Here is a 22,005-nt window from a genome sequence, read left to right on the forward strand (position 1 = left end):
GTAATATGGCGACTTTAGGATCGCGAGGTTTACCCATGATGGAGAATTTGCAGCGAACAATATCAATCCAAGTGAACCTCCAAATAAAGCTATGCGCCGCAGCGCAGAAAACAGTCTTGATAACCCACAAGTATAGGGGATCGCAACAGTCTTCGCGGGTAGTAAAACCCAATTTATTGATTCGACACAAGGGGAGACAAAGAATACTTGAAAGCCTTAACAACGGAGTTGTCAATTCAGCTGCACCTGGAAACAGACTTGCTCGCAAGAGTTTATCAGTAGTAACAGTTTTATAGCGATAACGTAGTGAAATAACAACAACAGAGTAACAGAGACAAGCAGTAGTGATTATAGTAAACAAGCAGGATTAAAATACCGTAGGCACGCGGACGGATAACTGGCGTTGCATGGATGAGAGAAACTCATGTAACAATCAAGCGAGGCATTTGCGGATAATAATAAAACGGTGTCTAAGTACAAAGCAATCAATAGGCATGTGTTCCAATTATAGTCGTACGTGCTCATAATGAGAAACTTGCACAACATCTTTTGTCCTACCAGCCATGTGGCAGCCGGGCCTCAAGGGAATCTATCGGATATTAAGGTACTCCTTTTAATAGAGTACCGGAGCAAAGCATTAACACTCCGTGAACACATGTGATCCTCACATCACTACCATCCCCTCCGGTTGTCCCGATTTCGTCACTTCGGGGCCATTGGTTCCGGACAGCGACATGTGTATACAACTTGCAGGTAAGACCATAAACAATGAATATCATGATGAAATAATAACATGTTCAGATCTGAGATCATGGCACTCGGGCCCTAGTGACAAACATTAAGCATAACAAGTTGCAACAATATCATCAAAGTACCAATTACGGACACTAGGCACTATGCCCTAACAATCTTATACTATTACATGACCAATCTCATCCAATCCCTACCATCCCCTTCAGCCTACAGCGGGGGAATTACTCACACATGGATGGGGGAAACATGGCTGGTCGATGGAGAGGCGTCGGTGGTGATGGTGGCGATGATCTCCTCCAATTCCCCGTCCCGGCGGAGTGCCGGAACGGAGACTTCTGGCTCCCGAGACGGAGTTTCGCGATGTGGCGGCGTTCTGGAGGGTTTCTGGCGACTTCGACTTCTCCCCGTGCGTTTTTAGGTCGAAGGCAATAAGTAGTCCGAAAGAGGGCATCGGGGGCAAGCCGAGGCCGCCACACACTAGGGCCGCGCGGCCCCTCCCGGGACGCGCCGGCCTAGTGTGTGGGGCCCTCGGCCCCCACCCGGCTCGCCCTTCGGCTCCGCCAATATTCCGGGAAAATAGGACCTTCTGCATAATTTCTGAGGATTTTCCTGAAAGTTAGATTTCTGCACAAAAACGAGACACCAGAACAGTTCTGCTGAAAACAACGTTAGTCCGTGTTAGTTGCATCCAAAATACACAAATTAGAGGCAAAACAATAGCAAAAGTGTTCGGGAAAGTAGATACGTTTTGGACGTATCAATCATCTTATTTAAAGCTACCATTGCGGAAACTTAACACTAGCATCTAAACAAGATGTATTAAGATATCTACATCAAATGTATTAAGCGACATGATATTGGTGTCTCATTTACACGACTAGATCTCCATCATATGCTCTGGCATGGCGCCCACTTTGTGGAGCCTCCAGTTAATTGACTATCATGGTGACGGAGATGGTTTAGGTGACGTACCCTCATAGACCGAAAGCGGATAACGTTTCGCTAGAACATGGATGATGTATTCGTACTCGTCGCTAACCTCAGGGTCGAATGCAGTCATCATCGTACGATGTCAAGTGCCGCAAGTGCAACACCTCATAGTTTCGCACACATACGGTACTCAACGATGCTCTCGTCTCCGTTCAAGAAGAGGTGCGGAAGTAGATCTTCTAAATTTGGATCCCAGGAGTGCTCCCCCATACTAGGTGGGTAGACTCCCTCCGTGCGCATCTCTTTGAGGAACCGCGTGCGGGAAAGAGAACTAGACAAAGGGGGAGGAGAGGTGCCCAGCTCTCTCTTTTTCTCAAGCCAATCGTGTTTCCTCCTCCCGCCACATGCCCCACTATACATAGGGGGGAAGGGGAGGGGTGGAGGCTCATGGCTACGCAATGTGGGACTAAAAGGGAACTCTCACACTGTTACAGTGAGACAGTTGATGTAGTCAAAGCAACCTCCGGTGATAGTGATTAGATATAATCTCACGGTCTAAGGATTAGGTTAATACGCTTTTAGCTATCGCAACGATGAATTTGTGACTTGATGGTGTTGCAATACTTATATTTGGAATGTCCATCATACCTTTCACCCAATGATATAATCCCATTGCCAATTGACATATATGTCCATGGTCGGGAAACCTCGATCATCTGTTGGCCACAATGAGCTAGTGCGCATAAAGCTTGCTAGGAACCTTGGTTTGTTTATATACCACACGTGTACCAATATTTCTGATTGATACAGTTATAGCATGACATAAAACTTTTATGAACTATTGATAAATACTCTTTATTATTTACCTCTAGGGCACCATATCACTAGTGGAGAAGAGGCCTTTGGTCCCAACCAAATGTCCCAGTGCAGAACCAAACCGGGACTAATGTGGGCATTGGTCCCGGTTCGTTTTGCCCAGGGCGACCCCACTAGCTCAGAGCTTGTCCGGTAGTGGCCTTTGGACCCGGTTTGTAATACAAACCGGGACTAAAGGGTCCACGGTAGGGCGCGGCAGGCCGTGTCGGCGTGGGAAACCTTTAGTCCCGGCTTGTATTACAAACCGGGTCCAAAGCCCCCTCCGGACCCGGTTTGTGTTACAAACCGGGACAAGGTCCCCAATCTGGCTATATTACCTTGCCCTGCCCAAGTGTGAGCCACACTTGGCCATTTTTTCACTTTCTTCACAAGAGGGGTGTATTGCTCTCCTCTCTTCTTCACATGCACAAGAGGTGTTTGATGAAATTCTTAAGAGGATTTGCCACTTGAGTTTACACAAATCAAGCCACACTTAACTTGTTTTTTCTTCTTCATCGAGGTTAACAACTTTATCCTTTTCATCTGTAATTGATAAAATGCATGTGTATATATACATCGTGATGTTCTGTAATGGTTTTGATCAGCTAAATTATATCATGCAGATGAATCGGCAATGGATGTACATTGACCGACTGGTTTGACGAGTTCACTTCGGGCCCGGATAATTTTATGGCCGTGGCGGAGGCAAACAAACATGGTGGCTTCATGTATTGTCCATGTGTCAACCGCAAGAATACCGTAAATTACGCTCACTCGAGTCTCATTCACAGCCACCTTCTGCGATCCGGTTTCATGCCCAGCTACTATTGTTGGACCAAGCACGGAGAAAGAGGGGTTATGATGGAAGACAATGAAGAAGAGGAAGAGGATGATGACGGTTATCCCAATTTCCCCGAATACGATGATACCGCAGTAAGGCAATGAAGACAATGAAGTAGAAGATCAAGAGGCACCGGATGAGCCTCGCCGATGATGATCTTGGTCGGGCCATTGCTCGATGCAAGGAGAGAATGTGAAACCGAAAAGGAAAGGTTGGCCTTCGACAAGATGATAGAAGATCACAACAAATTGTTATACCCAACTTGCGAAGATGGCCATAAAAAGCTAGGCAAAGACACTCGGAATTGTTGCAATGGAAGGCAGAGAACGGTGTCACTGACTCAGGATTTGGAAAGTTGCTGACAATAATTAAGAGGAAGCTTCCAAGGGGTAACGAATTGCCCGCCAGTACGTACGAAGCGAAGAAGATTGTCTGCCCTCTAGGATTAGATGTGCAAAAGATACATGCATGCATTAATGATCGCATCCTCTACCGCGGTGAGTACGAGAATTTGGATGCATGTCCGGTGTGCACCGCATTACGGTATAAGATCGACGAGATGACCCCGGTGATGTTGAGGGCGAGCGCCCCAAGAAGAGGGTTCCCGCCAAGGTTATGTGGTATGCTCCTATAATACCACCGGCTGAAACGCTTGTTCGGAAATAAAGAGCACGCTAGGTTGTTGCGATGGCACAAAGAAGACCGTAAGAAAGACGTGATGTTGAGGCACCCCGCCGATGGATCCCAATGGAGAAAAATCGATAGAGAGTTCCCAAACTTTGCACAGATGCAAGGAACTTAAGGTTTGGTCTAAGTACAGATGGCATGAATCCTTTTGGAGAGCAGAGCCGCAGCCCATAGCACCTGGCCTCGTGACTCTTTGTATATATAACCTTCCTCCTTGGTTGTGCATGAAGCGGAAGTTCATTATGATGCCGTTGCTCATACAAGGCCCGAAGCAACCCGGGAACGACATTGATGTGTACCGAAGCCATTAGTCGAAGAACTTCTACAGCCGTGGTCCCTAGTAGGTGTACGTGTGTGGTACGAGCACAAGCGGGAGGAATTTGACCTAAGAGCGATGCTTTTCGTAACCATCAATGACTCGGCCCGCTCTTGGTAACATTTCGAGACAGCCAAACAAGGGATACAATGCATGCACGCACCGTTTACATGAGCTCGAAGGTGATTATTTGGAAAAAGGTCGAAGGTCGTGTACCCGGGGCATCGTCGATTTCTTAGGACTACCCATCCCGTAAGAAAGAAAGGCAAGCATTACAACGGTGAGGCTGATCACCGGAGGAAGCCTCCCCATCGTGATGGTGTTGATATATTTGGTATGGTCAAGGATCTAGATGTAATATTTGGAAAGGGTCCCGGCGGACGGTCCGTTCCGAATGACGATGCCGGACACGCGCCCATGTGGAAGAAGAAATCTATTTTTTGGGAGCTAGAATATTGGAAAGTCTTAGAGGTCCGCTCTTCAATCGATGTGATGCACGTGACGAAGAATCTTTGCGTGAACCTGCTAGGCTTTCTGGGCGTGTACGGGAAGACAAAAGATACACCAGAAGCACGGGAGGACCAGCAACGTTGGAAACACCCCAAAAAGCTGCATGAGGGAGTTAAAGGACGTCATTTCTCCAGGTACGCTCTTACAAAAGCAGAGAAGGAAATATTTTTTGAATGTCTGAGCAGTATCAAGGTCCCGTCTGGCTTCTCCTCCAATATAAAGGGAATAATAAATATGGAGAAGAAAACATTCCAGTAACCCGAAGTCTCATGACTGTCACGTGATAATGACATAGTTGCTTCCGATTGCATTGAGGGGGCTTCTACCGGAAAATGTTCGATCGTCCATTGTGAAGCTATGTGCATTCCTCAATGCAATTTCTCGAAGGTAATAAATCCAGAAATTCTACCGAGGTTGCAAAATGATGTGGTCCAATGTCTCGTTAGTTTTGAGCTGGTGTTCCCACCATCCTTCTTCAATATTATGACACATCTCCTCGTTCACCTGGTTGATGAGATTTCCATTCTCGGTCATGTGTTTCTACACAATATGTTCCCCTTCGAGAGGTTCATGGGAGTCCTGAAGAAATATGTTCATAACCGTGCTAGGCCAGAAGGAAGCATCTCCAAGGGATATGTAACAGAGGAGGTCATTGAATTCTGTGTTGACTTTATTCCTGACCTTAAGCCGATTGGTGTTCCTGAATCGCGGCATGAAGGGAGACTAAGTGGAAAAGGCACGCTAGGAAGGAAATCAATGATACGTAGGGACGGGATTTCTTTGACTCAAGCACACTACACAGCTTCTACAAAGTTCCACCATGGTGGCTCCGTATATCGGTGACCACAAGAACTTTCTACGCTCCCGTAACCCTGGGCGCCGAACGATTGGATTAGACGTGAACACATGTCGACTTTCGGCGGTTGGTTGCAAAAACATCTCCTGAATAACAAAGATATTGAAGATCAGCTGTGCTTGCTGGCCCAGACGCCATCTTTGACTATAGTTACTTTCCAAGGGTACGAGATAAATGGGAATACATTTTACACAATCGCCCAAAATAAAAAGAGCACCAACCAAAACAGTGGTGTCCGATTTGATGCAATAATGAATGAAGGCCCAAATGACACATATTATGGTTACATAGAGGATATATGGGAACTTGACTATGGACCTTCTTTTAAGGTCCCTTTGTTTAGGTGCAAATGGGTCAACAAAACAGGAGGCGGGGTTCGTGTAGACAAGTTGTATGGAATGACAACAGTGGATCTCAACAATCTTGGGTATAGAGACGAACCATTCGTCCTAGCCAAGGATGTGGCCCAGGTTTTATATGTGAAGGATATGTCTAGCAAACCAAGAAAAAGGAAACATAAGGAAACAAATACATCAAACGATGAGCCAAAGCGCCACATAGTTCTTTCTGGAAAAAGAAACATCATGGGAGTGGAGGACAAGACAGACATGTCATAAGATTATAATAAGTTTGATGAAATTCCACCCTTCAGAGTGAACATTGATCCAAGCATCAAGTTAAAAGATGAAGATGCTCCATGGTTAAGGCCGAAGAAGATTAAATGATGAAGATGCTCCATCATCAAGTTAATTGAAGAATGTTCATGGCACAAATGAGTATCTCAACATGGCAATCAATTTCCCATTTATTTTTGTGTAATCATTTAACTGTATGTAAGATATGAAAAGTGGAGATGTGGTTAGCTTTTTGTACCATATATATAGAGGAGATGTAGTCGTTCACGGGTTTGCAGGGGAAAAATTCCGAGGCGCAGTTTCCGAAGATGTCGTAGGGCGTGTGCACCGACAACATCTTCGAGAAACTGCGCCACGGGAGATTTTCCAACCCTTTCCCCAACACTATTAGAGGAGATGTAGTCGTTCAGGGGCCACGCGGAGGACGAGCACGTTCGCCGTTACATGTATGCGTTAGACAACATGTATAGGACCGGATGGAGCGTTATGCAGGGATCTCATGTTAGCTATGCTCCCGTGACTGTTCCGTGGCTTTGGGGGTTCACCCGGCGCGGCTCGAGACCCGGTCGGCGCGTTATAGGACCCGGTCGGCGCGGTTGAGAGGTTGTAGTAGTGATTGATGTATTAGGGTTAAATAAACATGAACCCGATCTATGTATGCATGTAATCGCACTATCTCGCTTTCAAGCACTATATTATCGATCCTTAGTTAAGAACTACATATGTAACTCCATTTTCAGTTTTCTGCATTATCCTTAATTTGATCATATGATGGTTCCTATATATAGCTTGAAGGTCGTTGTAGAAAGCATGGAGAGAGATGAAATTCAAGAAAATTTCATGGAGAACCTCATAGCCCACGGTACTCTGGATGATCGCGACGACGTTATTCCAGATGATGGCGATGACGATGTCACCGCAACTTTTTTGAATGACTCCGGTGAGGGAGCGGAGAATATTGAGGAAGAAGATCCTAATGCCACCGGTGAGGAAGAAGATCATCATAATGGCTCCGGAACCGTAGTTATCACCCAGGTATATAAATTAATTAAGCCGATGTTGATCGACTAGATGCATTAACTAATTAAATTGTACTGACTATGAATTATTTCTTTTTTAGCCCTCCGGATCGAGCACTTCTTCTGTAAAGTCGAGGAAGCGAGGCCGGCCAAAAAGTTGGACGACGGTGTTAGGCACGACATCACCCACATCGCTACGGATGGTAAACCGATTGCTCCAGAGAAAGGTGCAAAGGCATTTATAGCTCAATGCGGAGTGCTTGTTAGGGACCACGTCCCGATCACCGTTCGAGAATGGAACAAGCCGAAGGGACTAGTGCCGTCTGGCAGAGGAAGAAGCTCAAGGTCTTTATATCGATGATGTAGCCAAATACAAGCATTCCGACCAAGCTCATGTCACATTTCAACATAGTACCCGAAGAGGGGGATAACGCTGAAAAGGCCAAGATGGAGCAGGCCCTCCGCGTGTTTGCCAAGAAGAAGATGGCCGAACTATTCAAGAACCACAAGAAAAGATTGCGCGGCCTTATCAAGAAAAAGAAGACTCCGGGCAGTGAGAAGGTAAAAAATCACTGGGACGAATTCATGAAGTATAGCACGGAGTCAGAAGAATTTCTGAAAAGGTCGGAAACAAATAAGGCAAATGCTGCGTTGAAGCTATATCACCAAATTCTGGGTCCAGGTGGATACAGGGCTAACCATCCTAAGTGGCAGCATACCTGAGGCGGAACCGACCAGGAAAGGGATCAGATTAGGGACACACGATTGGATCGAACGGTGTAAGGAGTGGTTCTACGGGATTGGGGGAACGTTGCATCCGTAAACATGGAAGTGCATCTATAAGAAAGCTCATCTGAAGTTTCCCATTGATGCCCTGGAAAAAGCACATAAGGACGTGGAGGAGGGGAGGTTCCAGCCCGAAAGAGAGAACGATGAGCTGACACGCGCCCTTGGGAACAAAGAACGCGGTGGACGAACACGAGGCACAGAAGGCTCCGTTCCGTGGAAGTATGGCTTTCCTGCGGAAAGGAAGAGATTTCCTGATAAAAGCCATGAGTGGAGAAAGGCAAGGGAAACAGACCGCATAGCGTCCTTAGAGGAGGGTATGAGCACCATGAATGCCCAATTAACCATGGTAACCCAAGTACTTACATCCCGCATGGCCTGCGGGCAGGGTGTAGATCCCGCATTGCTCAATGCCCTCGTCCCGCCGCAATCTCAACAACACCGGAAAAGCAGCGTGGCTTCCTCTCGCCAGTGGATAATGATGATGATGACCAGGTGGTCGAGCCTCCTCGCTACCCCCCGTGGATGATCTCACTGAGAGCCGTCCTTGTGAGCTGCATGTTAAAGTTTTCAACCTATCCTTCAAGGAGGCGGTCGGCATCCTCTTACCTACAATGTCTTACCATTGCCGTCCGGTCCAAGACGACTTTGCTGTTGTGATGGTGGATGAAGTGTTGAGAGATTATGAGGGGTTGGTGCTTGAGCACCCTGCAGGTGAAGATGGGGAAATCAAAGAACTGGGAGAAGCCCGTAGAACCACCGTGCAATGGCGAAAGGAGAACATTGTGTTTCCAAGTGAGAAGCCACCAAGCAGGCCACCTCCTCCGCCTCCTCCGCCACCTGCGCAGTCTCCTCCGCGTGATGATTCTCCTCTCGCACGATGATGATTCCCCGTGCATGAGCAAGCCTCCTCCGCGTGAGAATACTCCGCCGCCTCCTCCTCCTCCACGTCAGGAGACTCCGCCGCCTCCACCTAAGCAAAAGAGGAAGCTAACCGCGGCACCTCCTACAGCTCCGAAGAGATCATCAACTCCGATGAGGGCACAGACTCTAGAGTTGTTACCACATGAGCAGACTGAAGAGCAAAAGGCGTTTCTTGCGCCGAAGAAGATGTTTATTCCACCGCATACAAGTGAAGCACTTTGCCGAGACGAGAATGAAGAGACCCGAGCCGAGAGCTGATTATGACCGCTCTCTTGGACAGTCCTCTAGAGCGAGCAAAGAAGCAAAAAAGTCGCCCAGCCTTGGACAGCAGGACATTCAAGCCGTACCCCACTTCGTCGTGGAGCCCTATCATGATCCGTAGACGGCATCGATGATCGAACGGGATGCTAGAGCTCAGGGAGCATCAGCTGAGTACGAAGATTACTATCCAACGGCTCAAGTGGTAAACAAGTATAAATACGGAAAAGATCTCGTCAAACCCGGCGAGCTCGCGCGTCTAGGGACTCGTATGCAAAGGTTGCATGACCGGTACCCGAAAGCCTCGTCGAAGAGGTGATCGCTATCTCACGGTGTATCTTAGAGATGAGCATTACTTCCGGGGGTCGAGGAGATAAACCTTGAGTTAGAAGAACCGTTTCAGCTTATTCAATCAAGACGCCCTCGACAAAGCCGTCACCGCTGCTACCGCTCGTAAGTGATTTATTTATGTAATTAAGTCCGTAGCTCAGCGCTCATTCATTTGCACTAACAATTATCCTCACTATATTCTTTGTGTACGCTATACATTTAATTATGCAGTAATGAAGAAGCTCGAATACAAAAGAGGCAAGCTCCTACCGCCGGGGTTCATAGACCTGCATACGCTCATGAAGTTACGGTTCGAGACTTCCCCAAGGACACAGAGGACAACATGTTAATGTTTTTAGTGAAGCAAGCAAACAAAGAGGATATATTCTTTCCCTACAACTTCAAGTGAGTGTTATATATAACATACATTATGCTTGTGCACCTTCCACTTTATTCTCGTAATCATTGAGCTATGCTTGTGCAGATTCCACTTTATTCTCCTAATCATTGATCTTCACAAAGGAGTCGTAAATGTCATGGACTCGAAACGTAAAGAATATGCGGAATGGGCGAACATGGCTGCCATCCTCCAGAGGTAATTTCAATCAATTTCGTATTGGCATCTTCATCTGTTCTAATTCGACGATATCATCAACTAATCAATAACTCATTTACTCATTATTTCTTGCCGGGCAGTGGCCTGGAAATGGTTCATCACTACTGTTCCGGTACATGGAAACCGGAGCTTACATTTCAAGATTACCCCGTAAGTAGTACTATATATCTATGTCCGTGAAACTCTATATATATGATATTTACTTTCAATACGATGCTTGATTATTAGTTTGATCGAACTATTTTTTCGTAAAGTGTATGAGGCAGGAACCCGGGAATAACTTATGTGGATACTACGTCCGCACCTTCATTCGTGACATGGCCTGTCCCAAGGGTGGGGATGCCCGTATACACCACACTCGTGTACGATAACAAATTCTCACAATTATCTTAATTAGTACCATCTATTGTATTGAGTTCCATTCATATATTGATATCCTTTTTTAAATATAGATGAAACGTCTGCGGGACACTCTCATAACGGAGGATCAAATACGAGCAATTCAAGAGGAAATCGCGGGATTCTTTGTTACCGAGGTCATTACCCCAGGTGGAGAGCACTATAAGAAGGTCATAGCTAGATGTTAAGCAACTTCGTAGAAGCTAATAGATTTAGTAAAGAGATCCGACTCTATATTGTAAATATGCATGTATTGTGTGTACTGTTGACGATGTCTATATATATTCACGACGATATTTTGTGGTTTCTTGAATGATATATATGCATTGCTGAAACTCTGCCGCGGCAGAGAAACGCCCTGTTTCTCTGCCGCGGCAGAGAAACGCTGCTACAGCCGAAACCCGTGCCGCGGCAGCAGAAATAGCAATTCTTCGCCGCGGCAGAGAACCACAGGCCCGGTTCGTACCACGAACCGGGACCAAAGGCCATCCACCGCGAGCTTCCCGGCCACACCACGTGGCGCCGCCTTTAGGCCCGGTGCACTTGAACCGGGACTAAAGGGTGGACCCTTTAGTCCCGCCTTATTGGTCCCGGTTTGAAAACCGGGACTGAAGGCCCAAATGGACCGGGCCTATAGCCCCGTTTTCCACTAGTGTATCCAACATGACAAAGGATGGCAATTTCAGGGCAAGTTGGTTGAGCTGCAGCCTGAGGCTTCAACGTTCAAGGAATTCCTCCATATGCATGTTGAGCTTTGTGATAACCTGATTAACTATCGTCTCCATACGGATCTGATCGAGTATCAATGGGCATTTGCGTGCCATGAGCAGAACAAGGAGTAGTTATCCCATTTTATTTTTATTTTTCTAACTATATCATTTATTTTGATGACATAAAGGTACAAAGCTATTTATATTTTATTTGATTACAATTTTATTGTTTCCATGGTGTTGACAATAAATCAAAATGGGACCAGCCGGACCAAAATGCATGGTCCGCTGGGGCTACGGACCCAAACGGATAGCTTGCCCGGACGCCCATTTTTGTGTCCGCAACCCGACACAAACGAACCGAAACGATTGGAAATTGTATCTGAAATGTGTTAGGTCGCTGGAGATAATTTAATATTAACCTACGGGCACGGAACAAGAAAATCGCGAGTTTCGGCCTAACTAGCTGAATGCATTGTTAGGGAGAAAATTAAGTACGTTGAAATATTATAGAGTCCCTAGTTGTCAAATTTTTAACGGGTACAATCACATATCCGTACCCGTTCTATCAGATTGGTATGATATTTCTCTTTTAAATACTCATTGATACCTTTTCTTATGCCCATAATCTTCATGATTTTTTTACCTTCGGGTAGGCGGGTAATGGATGGGTACCCATTGCCGTCGAAGAACGAGGGAATACCGGAGTAGATGCATACAAAACAGCTAGCCGTGCTGCAAGCAGCGATCGACATACACAACTCCCACCTCTCCACGTACGACTAGGAGTAGGCACCTGCCCGACCAAGTTGGTGGAGTCCGGAGCTGTTACCGCAACCCGTCGCCGCAAAAGCCATCGGTCAATCGGTGATCGGTGAACACCTGACCTAGCGCACGGCCGGGTCTCCGTTCAGATCCGTTCCCATCGACCACTACTCAACAACGGTTTTGGGGACACCAAAGTGACTAAACTAAACAACCGCCGATCAAAGCTTGTGTCGGTGGGCGGCGGAGAAGACGCGGAGTCGTGGAAGCGGCACTGCATTGCTCACCTCACCTGGAGAAGAAGAACTCCATGATGATGGGAGCGAGCCGACCTGAGTCGCTCGCCAGCCGCAAACAGGCAACCGGAGAGGCCTCTGCCACTCTTTCTGGGAAGAAGAAGATGAGCAATCGCGTTCCTCTGGTGCAAGCGGCGAAGCGCCCTACCAGTCCTGGCTCGCCGCCGACGCCGCCCAGTAAGGCCGATGGGAAAGCACGGTCACCCGGAGAGGCCTCTGCTCCTCTTACTACGAAGAAAAAAGGGAGCAAACCGGCGGTGAACAAGGGTCGCTACAGTAAAGACGGCAGATGCCCTCTCGCGCCGAGAGACGAAGAAAGTGCACAGAGGCGAGAGAAGAAGCCGCCACACATCCCAGGCCCAGCTTCCAAAGAGAACGTTCTAATAACTGGCCGCAAACACGAACAAGCAAGGCAAACTCAAGATCTCCCTGATGATCTGGACGACTGGGCCGTCACAAAACAGGCTACCGAATACCTTTGGAGATTGCCCGTTGGCGCGGCTCCCGGCGATGAAGATTTCTGGGATTACTGCGACGAGGAGCAGCTCGCTAAACTGAATCAAAGGCTTGCCCTCTACCGCCTGAAAGATCACACGGTATCTCTCTTCCCAACACATGAAATCATCACAACAGTTTAGTTTGATGGCATACGCATGCATGTTTAGTTTGACAACGACTCTGCTCTGGTTTTTGCTGATTTACTACTTTCTGCTCCTGCTACAGCTACTATCAACAGGGAAAGAGGTGGATATCGAGGAGCTGAAGGAGATGTACCCTCTGTCCAGCCTTCAGGGTCAGGGCTACTACGAATACCTCGAGGCGAGCCTGGAATGGCACCTTCACCCTGAGCACACCAACATCGCTGGCTTGGACGACTACCAGCGGCTAGTTCTTCGCAACGATGTAGGTGCCAACACTGTGCCAATTAAGTTGATGTTCAATTTATGCCAATGCAGCCAAATATTTAGTTTAACCAATGTGCATCCTGTTTTGACAAATTCTAAGCTCACAAGGGCGGTTCAGAACAATAAACTATATGATAGTTAGCATTCTGCAAGTGTGTTTGGCAGTGCGCTGAGTACTAGCGCCCTATATTCTGTCTGTAACAGTTTCTTTGTGACAGGGTCACTATGGAAATTGGGCTTCTTACTCCCTCACATATCATACCTACCAGGCCGATCTAGATTACGTTCGGTACTATGAGGAGATGTCAGAGGAAATTAAGGTAAGCATGATGCGACGAATTGTAAACTGCTGGTCACTATGTCATCTTGGTCTGATATTGTTTTCTGTCACATGACAGTGGGTACAAGATAAAGTGGGAGTTGACGATAAACAAGTAAATAACATCCCCCAAAGGCTTTGCATCTGATTGGAGTGTCTACCGATTCTGTAGTGTCATATGTCACACACGATAATCATTTATTTTGCTTGTGTAGTGCCGGAGATACGAGAAGAGGGCTTGCTTTCAAGCAATGAAGATCGGATCAGGGTATAAGAATCTATTCAGACATTCAGTTTTAACCGCCTACATGGTAATGCTATGCCCATTATCCCCACGCCTACCAAGTTACTTGGTGAGCATATCTGTCATGGTATTGATAGTTTTTTTACCTCTTCCAATCAGGACTATATGGATAGTGTTCAGTTTGATTTTGATAGACGTAGGGACTTCGATCGTGTCTACCTTGAGATTTGGAAGCGGATTGCTAAGGACAAGGTTAGATTCGTCTCAGTAATTCTACTGTTTCTTGGTGCAAGCTTTATATGCTTAGTGACACTGATATTTTGTTGCTTCAAACGTAGCTCAGATGGATTACGATAGCGCATTGAAGGAAATATATGAACAGAACATGTTCCCCTCGCGCATGGGTGTAATTAAACTGGAAGTTGAAAAATTGCCACCTTCCTTCCATGGTTGGATGAAAAAGAAAGTAGGCTACATATTCAGCTTCTTTGGCATATGTTTCCACCTGACCTGATCATTTTATCTCGCTAATTCTTTTCTTTGTTTTTGTTTCCAGTATGATACCTATGTGGCTTGCATCGATGAAAAGGTAAGTATGAGTTTCTTCGTGAGATCTAAGTCAGCTGGAATCTTTACTGATGCAACATTTGTTTATAGATTTCAGAAGAGGACTGTCATCTCTTGATCATAGGGTCCATGAAACAAATGGTTAGTTCAATGCCTTCTTTGTTTCCTAGTACCTTTTTTCGGTAATTTCGTTTATATCCAACTTAATCTTGCTGTTTTACTTTTAGTTTCCAGAATACAAGACGTATTTAGATTACGTCAAAAAGAAAATTGAAGTCGCTGCACGTATTGGTTTGATTCCCAAAGGTACCCACAAAACTGGCAATATATATGCACCTTTACTTTTCTATTTAAAACTAGAATCATGCGTGATGTTTTCTCTAAATGTTATTACATAATTTTACTTACGTGGAGCATTTTTTATGTAGATGTCACTACACAAGGAAGAGAAGACAACGGGGATGTTGCTTGAGATAGCCAACTGAGGGAGGCGATGCCATGGATAACGAATCGCTTCTTGGATTCAGTTCAAGCCTGTCAGAAGGAAACAGTGGCATGGCTCCATAGAACTCGCATCTACTTCTGGGCGTATCCGCACATAGTATACAGAATCCACGAGCAGTGTTCACGTCGAGTATAATAGATAAGAATGGGATCGACATATTAGAGTGCTGCAAAGCAAACTTATGCGACCAAAACTTTCTTTTTCCATGCAACGGAAACATTTTACTACAGATGTACTCCAACATTTCGGTTGAACAGGTTGTTAGACACAACTCCAGGCTGACCAATGACCAGTTTTGGCTTGGGTTCTTCTATGCAAAGAGCATCTGTTCGATAATAACACTCCTGAAAATAAATCTGAAGCTGCATAGCAGCATATGCAGCGTCACCGGCCAGTTACCGACCTTCCTCAAACAACGTAACAGGATCAAGGTTCAAGCAAGTTGCTGCCAAAACATACAACGTTTACACGCTGATCTACAAATGCTACGACCGCATATGAGCTTGGGCAACTAGGCAAGTCCGCCGCTTACATCCAGTTAAAACAACCCAAACCTTCAAACCGGTCGTATGGAGATAAAATTGAACAGGTTAAACAAGTTATTATTTCATCTCACAAGACAAGACAAAACCAGAAACATTTTACAATCCTCCACTGTATGAGATATACCACCTACAACCGAACCAATCGCCCCAAATGAATTAGCTTACACGGATGTGGAATACATACAGACGAGACCCCGATGCTAACCTTTACCATATCTTCAGCTCCCGGAAGCCGTTGGTACTTTGAAACAGTCAATGTTGCGCAACCTCACGGCCTTCATCATCCCTCCAAAGCTGTAAAAAACACCGGTTTATCAGATTAGCCAAGGAAACCGAAAGCAGAATCTTGTTGCAACACAAACAAACCGGCCTAGGAAACATTTCAGCTCATATACAGCATGCCTGAAGGTAAACGTACCGGTCAACACTTTTCCTTGGCCTATCGGGTTGATCAACACTAGCTCGTGGTCTGTCAGGATTATCTACACTCTTTCTGCCTTTGTCCCTCCTATCTGTACTGCCCCTTGGCTTATCTCGACGATCTGTGCTCTTTCTATAATCTATGCTTGGCCTTGTTTTCTCCCTATGGTCTGTGCTTTTTCTTGGCTCCTCTGTACCTTCAGGTCCTGTTTGGGTACTACTATCTGATGGACCAGAGCTCTCTGGAGATTCATCATTCGGGGGTGGCAGCTTCTCTATGGCTCCAACAAACTTTTTTAGATGCTTAATGTATTCTGGATATAGTTCCAAATTACAGTGATTTCCTCCTTTCACCCATAGAGGCTCATACTTTACTTTGGCGAGTTCCCACAATGCCCTCCCATGGGAGCAGTCGACAACCTCGTCAGCTGTACCCTGAAAGAAGAGATTATATTAACATTACAAAATGTGCACAAAGGTGTTAACAAATTATTCAGTATCAGCTTTCTATCTTCTGCAAGAAGAGTATATACTTTATTTTCTTCATCTTGAATAGAATGAATAAGCCATACGTCATGAGGCAAATATACGGTTAATTTGTTAAAGCAACAAGCCACAGTTAGTACAAAATTAAATTCATGGTGAAGTGTGCCTGCTAACGGAATATCTATCACATGTTTATAGGTTATGCTATATCTATTGTTGTTTGTTTTTCTCGCAGTGAACCTGGAGATCCTAGAAAGCACTAGCATTATATAGACATTGGCCAGAAAGAGACTGATAGCCCTACGCTCATTCAAATAAGCGATAACAGCATATTAAAAGTCCAAATTCTTGTCATTCCAAAGGCATCAACTGAATGACTAGCATTGCACTGTGCCACAAGACTATTATGTGATTAAGCCACCTCGTAACCATTTCTAGACATCTTCAATAATTACACTTGCTTGAAATTTCCACCACTCGTGCCTAATCACCATAATACAAGTTCACCTAGGTAACATTACCAGGATGCAAACGTGTGCCCACACACACACACGAACAGACAAAAGCGCATGAGTACACTAAGGAAATTGTCAAGCAAGGGGAAAACATATATGCCATGATTCATGAACATAAAGTCAAAACTCTGTATAGGATTAAGGAGGAAAGGACACTTACATGAATTACTAGAACAGGACATCTGACTAATGGAATTTTGTCTATGTTCTGCAGGTACAAGACAAGATCAGATGCAGGTAAATACAAAAAAGGACTGCAGAAATGCAAATTGATTACCTTATATATGTCAAACCAGTATGTATGTTTTACAGGATACATCACTCTTAAGCCAGACAAAATTGGGCTATGTACAACAACTGCTCTCAAACGAGGCAAACGTGAGGCCAAATCCAAAGTAGGACCACTGCCCACTGACTGGCCATAAAGAATGATATTTTCCTCAGCGGCTGCATAGGTTTCTATGAGACATCTGTAAACAGCCTCTATATCAGCATATGTGTTTTGCTCACTGGGCTGCAGTATTAGATAAAAATGAATGATTAGTACTATGCACATTGAGGAGAATAAAAGTGAAAGAAAGACGGAAATGTGTACCTTTCCAGAAGATTGCCCATAACCAGAGTAGTCATAGCTGCCAAAAAAGAAAGAAAACATATTAGTTTTTTTCCAAAATGCTCCTAGAAGACGTGAGAGAGGTTCATCAGTGATTTGGCTTCATTTCATACAAACTGTTAATTGTGAATTACAAAACATTCAAGGCGCTATTATCACAGAACAAACAAAGAGTGGCTGCAACACTCAGCCATGTAAACTGGCTAGGAAAAAACTGTATCGCTTAAAAGTTGGAACTGCATAACTTCACTGCAGCATAAGATGACAGGTGCAATCTAATGATTCATATATCTTGGTCATCATTTTCAGGGGAGAGAGGAGAGAGAGAGAGAGTAACTAAAGCGGGCATTCTTAAGTTTCGTCATAAAGAACTCAACATATTAATGTGGACATCGAACAGTGTAGGCCTATGATAAGTGTTGGAGGTCCTTCTACCGAGTTTCTATTTTTGTCACCCTAATATGTTTTTCACTTTCGTGGACAACTGAAACAGAAAATAGCATAACTGTGGCATTTACGTAAGGCTATGTACCAGTACTATAATTAGTAAGGGAGGCCGCTGACTGCATATGTCATTTATGGCCTTTACAATTATAGAACACTGAGTTGGTGGGGGCGACTGGTTCATCCACGCTACCCTCATTTCCAGCAAGCTCTAACAAAAACAGCAACTACAGCACCTTCAATACGATGAAGATCTTCCTAACAAATTAACTTAATTATGACAAAGATCTCCGTTCAAAATTAACCTACCTCACAAAATATCTAGCTCGAATGGAGTGTGACACAGATTGCAAAGAAGCTCAGCCCAAGATGGCTGAGGAGGCAAGGGGTCTGCATAAGGCTATACAACTAGCACAAATACGGAAGAGCTAAGCAGACGAGAGCGTGGAGCAACAATTTCACGTGCTGGGATAATATGATTTGTTTAGCTATGCAATAGATTGGAAAGAAGTGTTCACTATATCCAATCTAGACACAGAAACATTAAGGGTGATGTCCACAGGAATTCTCAGTGATGTTGAAGTTGTACTGCTTTAATTAAATACCATTACTCAGTAATAATGTAAACACTAAACACTCAACATTTACAACATCTTGCACCAAAATCACTGGCCACATAAAGGACAAAATTAGGTTCAAAGGACAGACCTATACCGCAAAGATAAACTACAAATGATTATCCTATAACCATGCTAGGAAACAAACAAAACGCTCGAGTTTAATAAAACCAGTGAAGGACAGCCAGTCACTCCTAAGCACAGAATTTCAAATTTGCTACAGGTTCTAGATCAACTGGACAAATCAACAGTTGTCCCATCAGCAACTCAACCTCTCATCCATCAAAAGATTCATTAGACGAAACATACCTAGCTTGATATACTTCATCCATTTCATAGGAAAAGCAATGGGCATCGACAAAAGAGGAGAAAATTGAATGCCAAAAATAAAGATTTGTAAAGCGATTGCAAAGGTTACGCCAGGAAGATGACAACCTTGGTCAGTTATTTTGGTATTCACGCTTTATGAGAGCTGTGGAGGGACATGTGTGCTCGTGTAATAATTTAGTGAAAAGCTTCATTAAGTATTTCTGTATCTGTTTCACACATATCCTAAATGGTAGGAGTAGTATTTGACACCTAATTTGAGCAAGTATATCCAAACCCTAACCAAAGATAGTAACTAACTAGCAAAACAAGGCCTGCGACCACTTCCATAAAGTCAAATGAATCATCCAATCACAAACAGGCACTCCAGCCCAAAGATCCTTCTTGCTACCCAAGATTGAACGAATTCCAGATACTTCTAGCGGCCACTTAAAGTAGGCATGCCCAAGAATATACAGCAATCTCACAATCAGCAGCCTATTCTGATCATAGACACCTATCAGGCTATCAGCAAAGCTTATAACAGTGATAAATACTGCATACAGTAGCGAATCCGACGCCAGCATACATACGTTCAAGGATGAACAATTCAATCAAACCGAACAAGCCGCGCACAGATTAGTAAACTGATGTAACTTAGACTACAGCTAGCGAATCCGACGCCGACGAGCACTGTTCCAACATTAGCACAGCTTTCATACCCATATATATAGCAAAAGCTCAGCCCGAATACACGATCACGCAATACTTGAACAAAAGTTCGCATCTTTCATCTAATCTACGAAGCAACCATCCTACCGACCCGCTAAAAATCGCAACTTTGATCCAGCGAAACACGGCGCGGGAGATCCAGGATTAAATCGAGCGGCAGAGCAAGACGCGCGCCTAATCTAAAGCAATCCGATCCAGCGCGCGCGCGTGCGAGCGTACCCCATGAGGTTGACGTTGAGGTGCGCGCTGAGCTCGACGAAGAGCTCGTACATCTGGCCGAGGTCGGCGGCGTTGCCGTGGGAGTAGAGCAGCGTGAGCTTGGCGCCCGCCTGGCGGACGTACATGGCGACGACATCCGTGCCCCGCTTGGTGCGCAGCCGGCGCGCCTCCACGTTGGCCCTCCGCGGCACCCCCGTGAGCTCCACCACCGCGGTCCCCTCCTTGCCCGCCGCCCCGGCGTCCGGTGCCGGTGGCAGGGGCTCGGCGCCGTAGGACGGCGGGTTGGGCGGGAAGAAGGCGAAGCGGGCCGCGACCGTCGAGGTGACGCCGCCCATCCGCGCGAGGGGGGAGCTTAGGGCTGCGGTTTGGGAAGAGGATATGGAGGAGGAGGCGGGGTGGGGGAGGAAGACGACGACGACGGGTCGGGAGGGGCGTTTCCGTTGCGCTGGAAGGGAAGGGAAAGGGGAGGAGGAGGCTGCTGATTTTGTGGTTTTGGTGGTTAAGCTCTCGTGGTTTTGCACAACAGGGATTACTGGCCTCAGTAGACAGTCGTTACTGAAAGTTACAAGTGATTTTCCAATAAATCATGGTTATTATCTCAGAGTGATCAGTAGGATGATTGTTTAGCTAGGAGGAGAAATTCAAGAAAAATGTACTCCTCCAGTTCATATTAATTGACTCTAATATAGATGCAACTAAACACATTTTTAATTCTAGATGTATCTATATTGAAGTCAATTAATATGGATCGGAGGTACTACTATTCATGATTTTCTTATGCATAGATGTCTCCTCTTGGTCACCATTTTTTCCCATGATTTTAAGATCATGGAAATACAAATTGCCAGAGATAAACGCTTAGGGATGATTCTTATGTATAACATGCCTTCTCTAGCTGACGTGGTAGGTATATATACAAGAGAAGACAGTCTTACTCCATCTCTTTCAAATTAAATATCGCATATTTATCCAGATTCACACGTATACACACACTAAAACGCGTCTAGATACATGTGAATCTAGACACTTTGCGACACTTAAGTTGGAATAGAGGAAGTATTGTTCATGGGCTGACAACATGAGTTTAAAGAACCATGGATGCGTAAAATACTACTCCGTATAAGATTATGGGAACTGAAAAAGATAGGAGAATCAACGAAACAATGTGTTAAATCTTAATAGACTGAAAGCACGGCGGTATGCCACGGGATTTTGTTGTATAAACTTGAACAGATTGAAAGTGCTTTCATAGTCATCGTCCTCAAAAGAAAAGAGAATTCTATATGGTCGGACATCTATAGGGAAACCACTTGTTGTTTTTAATCTTATAAACTAAACAAAATTTAGCGAAAAAGCTAAGAAATAAAATCCTTCAAGAAGCCTAGAAGGCCTTATCGACCATAGTGCTTATGAGGAAAATTTGCATGCTATATAGTAATTGTTTCACACAAAGATGAAAAATATTAAAATGTTCTCTATTACTCTAAAACTATAAATTTAGTTATTATGACGAGTAATTCACTTGAGCCTGACTAAGCATGGACTCTAGGAATATGAGAGGTCGATAGTTATGTGTGCACTGAAAAGCCCGGCCATCGGTTCATGCAAAGGTTTATGGATTGCACACATAATTAGAATAATGCCCATATGTTCCAAATTACTTGATGCAGTTTTTTTGTCAAAATGAGATAAACACCAAAAGGTGTCTAGATATACATGTATCTAGACCAAATCTAACCAAATATGCTCAATAATTTGGAATCCATGAAGTATCATTTGTACCTGTATTGTAAATATTTTTCAAGCTATTATATGCACTATACGTATATTATGTATGGATGAAAAAGTCAAAGTAAGCATTATAGTTTAAGATGGAGAGAATACGTATGCAATGACTCTCACTAGGGCTTTACCAACAAACATCACCAATCAGCAAACCACTCCTATATTTAGCACCATACGAGATGTCTAAATCTAATTATTCAAACCAAAAACAATAAATATAACTTCCATTAGTATGTGGCGTATCTAGACAGAGCGGAGTTACTTTTTTTTCCAAACGGAGAGAGTGTGTTGGTTCCA

At 44.8% G+C, this 22,005-nt stretch overlaps 1 protein-coding gene across 1 annotated transcript; it reads right to left on the reverse strand.

Moving 5' to 3' along the window:
* Positions 1–15,564: 15,564 nt before the first annotated feature.
* LOC124691862 (alpha/beta hydrolase domain-containing protein 17C-like) lies at positions 15,565–20,273 on the reverse strand. Its single transcript, XM_047225140.1, has 6 exons — positions 19,924–20,273; positions 17,588–17,624; positions 17,270–17,506; positions 17,153–17,200; positions 15,990–16,426; positions 15,565–15,865 (listed from the first exon to the last, which is right to left on the reverse strand). Exons 1-6 carry the CDS (start codon positions 20,256–20,258, stop codon positions 15,790–15,792), a joined length of 1,170 nt encoding a protein of 389 aa, XP_047081096.1. The 5' UTR covers positions 20,259–20,273; the 3' UTR covers positions 15,565–15,789.
* Positions 20,274–22,005: the final 1,732 nt, after the last annotated feature.

This window comes from Lolium rigidum, chromosome 2 (genome assembly GCF_022539505.1).
Source record: "Lolium rigidum isolate FL_2022 chromosome 2, APGP_CSIRO_Lrig_0.1, whole genome shotgun sequence".
Lineage (NCBI taxonomy): Eukaryota > Viridiplantae > Streptophyta > Magnoliopsida > Poales > Poaceae > Lolium > Lolium rigidum.

What these genes read in the sequence shown, in the direction of transcription:
- LOC124691862 (XM_047225140.1), bottom strand. Translation starts at nt 20,258, where the DNA reads ATGGGCGGCGTCACCTCGACGGTCGCGGCCCGCTTCGCCTTCTTCCCG. An exon ending in ATGGGCAATCTTCTGGAAAG is followed by an intron (nt 17,507 to 17,587) that starts GTACACATTTCC and finishes CTAATACTGCAG; the next exon opens with CCCAGTGAGCAAAACACATA. An exon ending in GTCCTGTTCTAGTAATTCAT is followed by an intron (nt 16,427 to 17,152) that starts GTAAGTGTCCTT and finishes CTCTTCTTTCAG; the next exon opens with GGTACAGCTGACGAGGTTGT.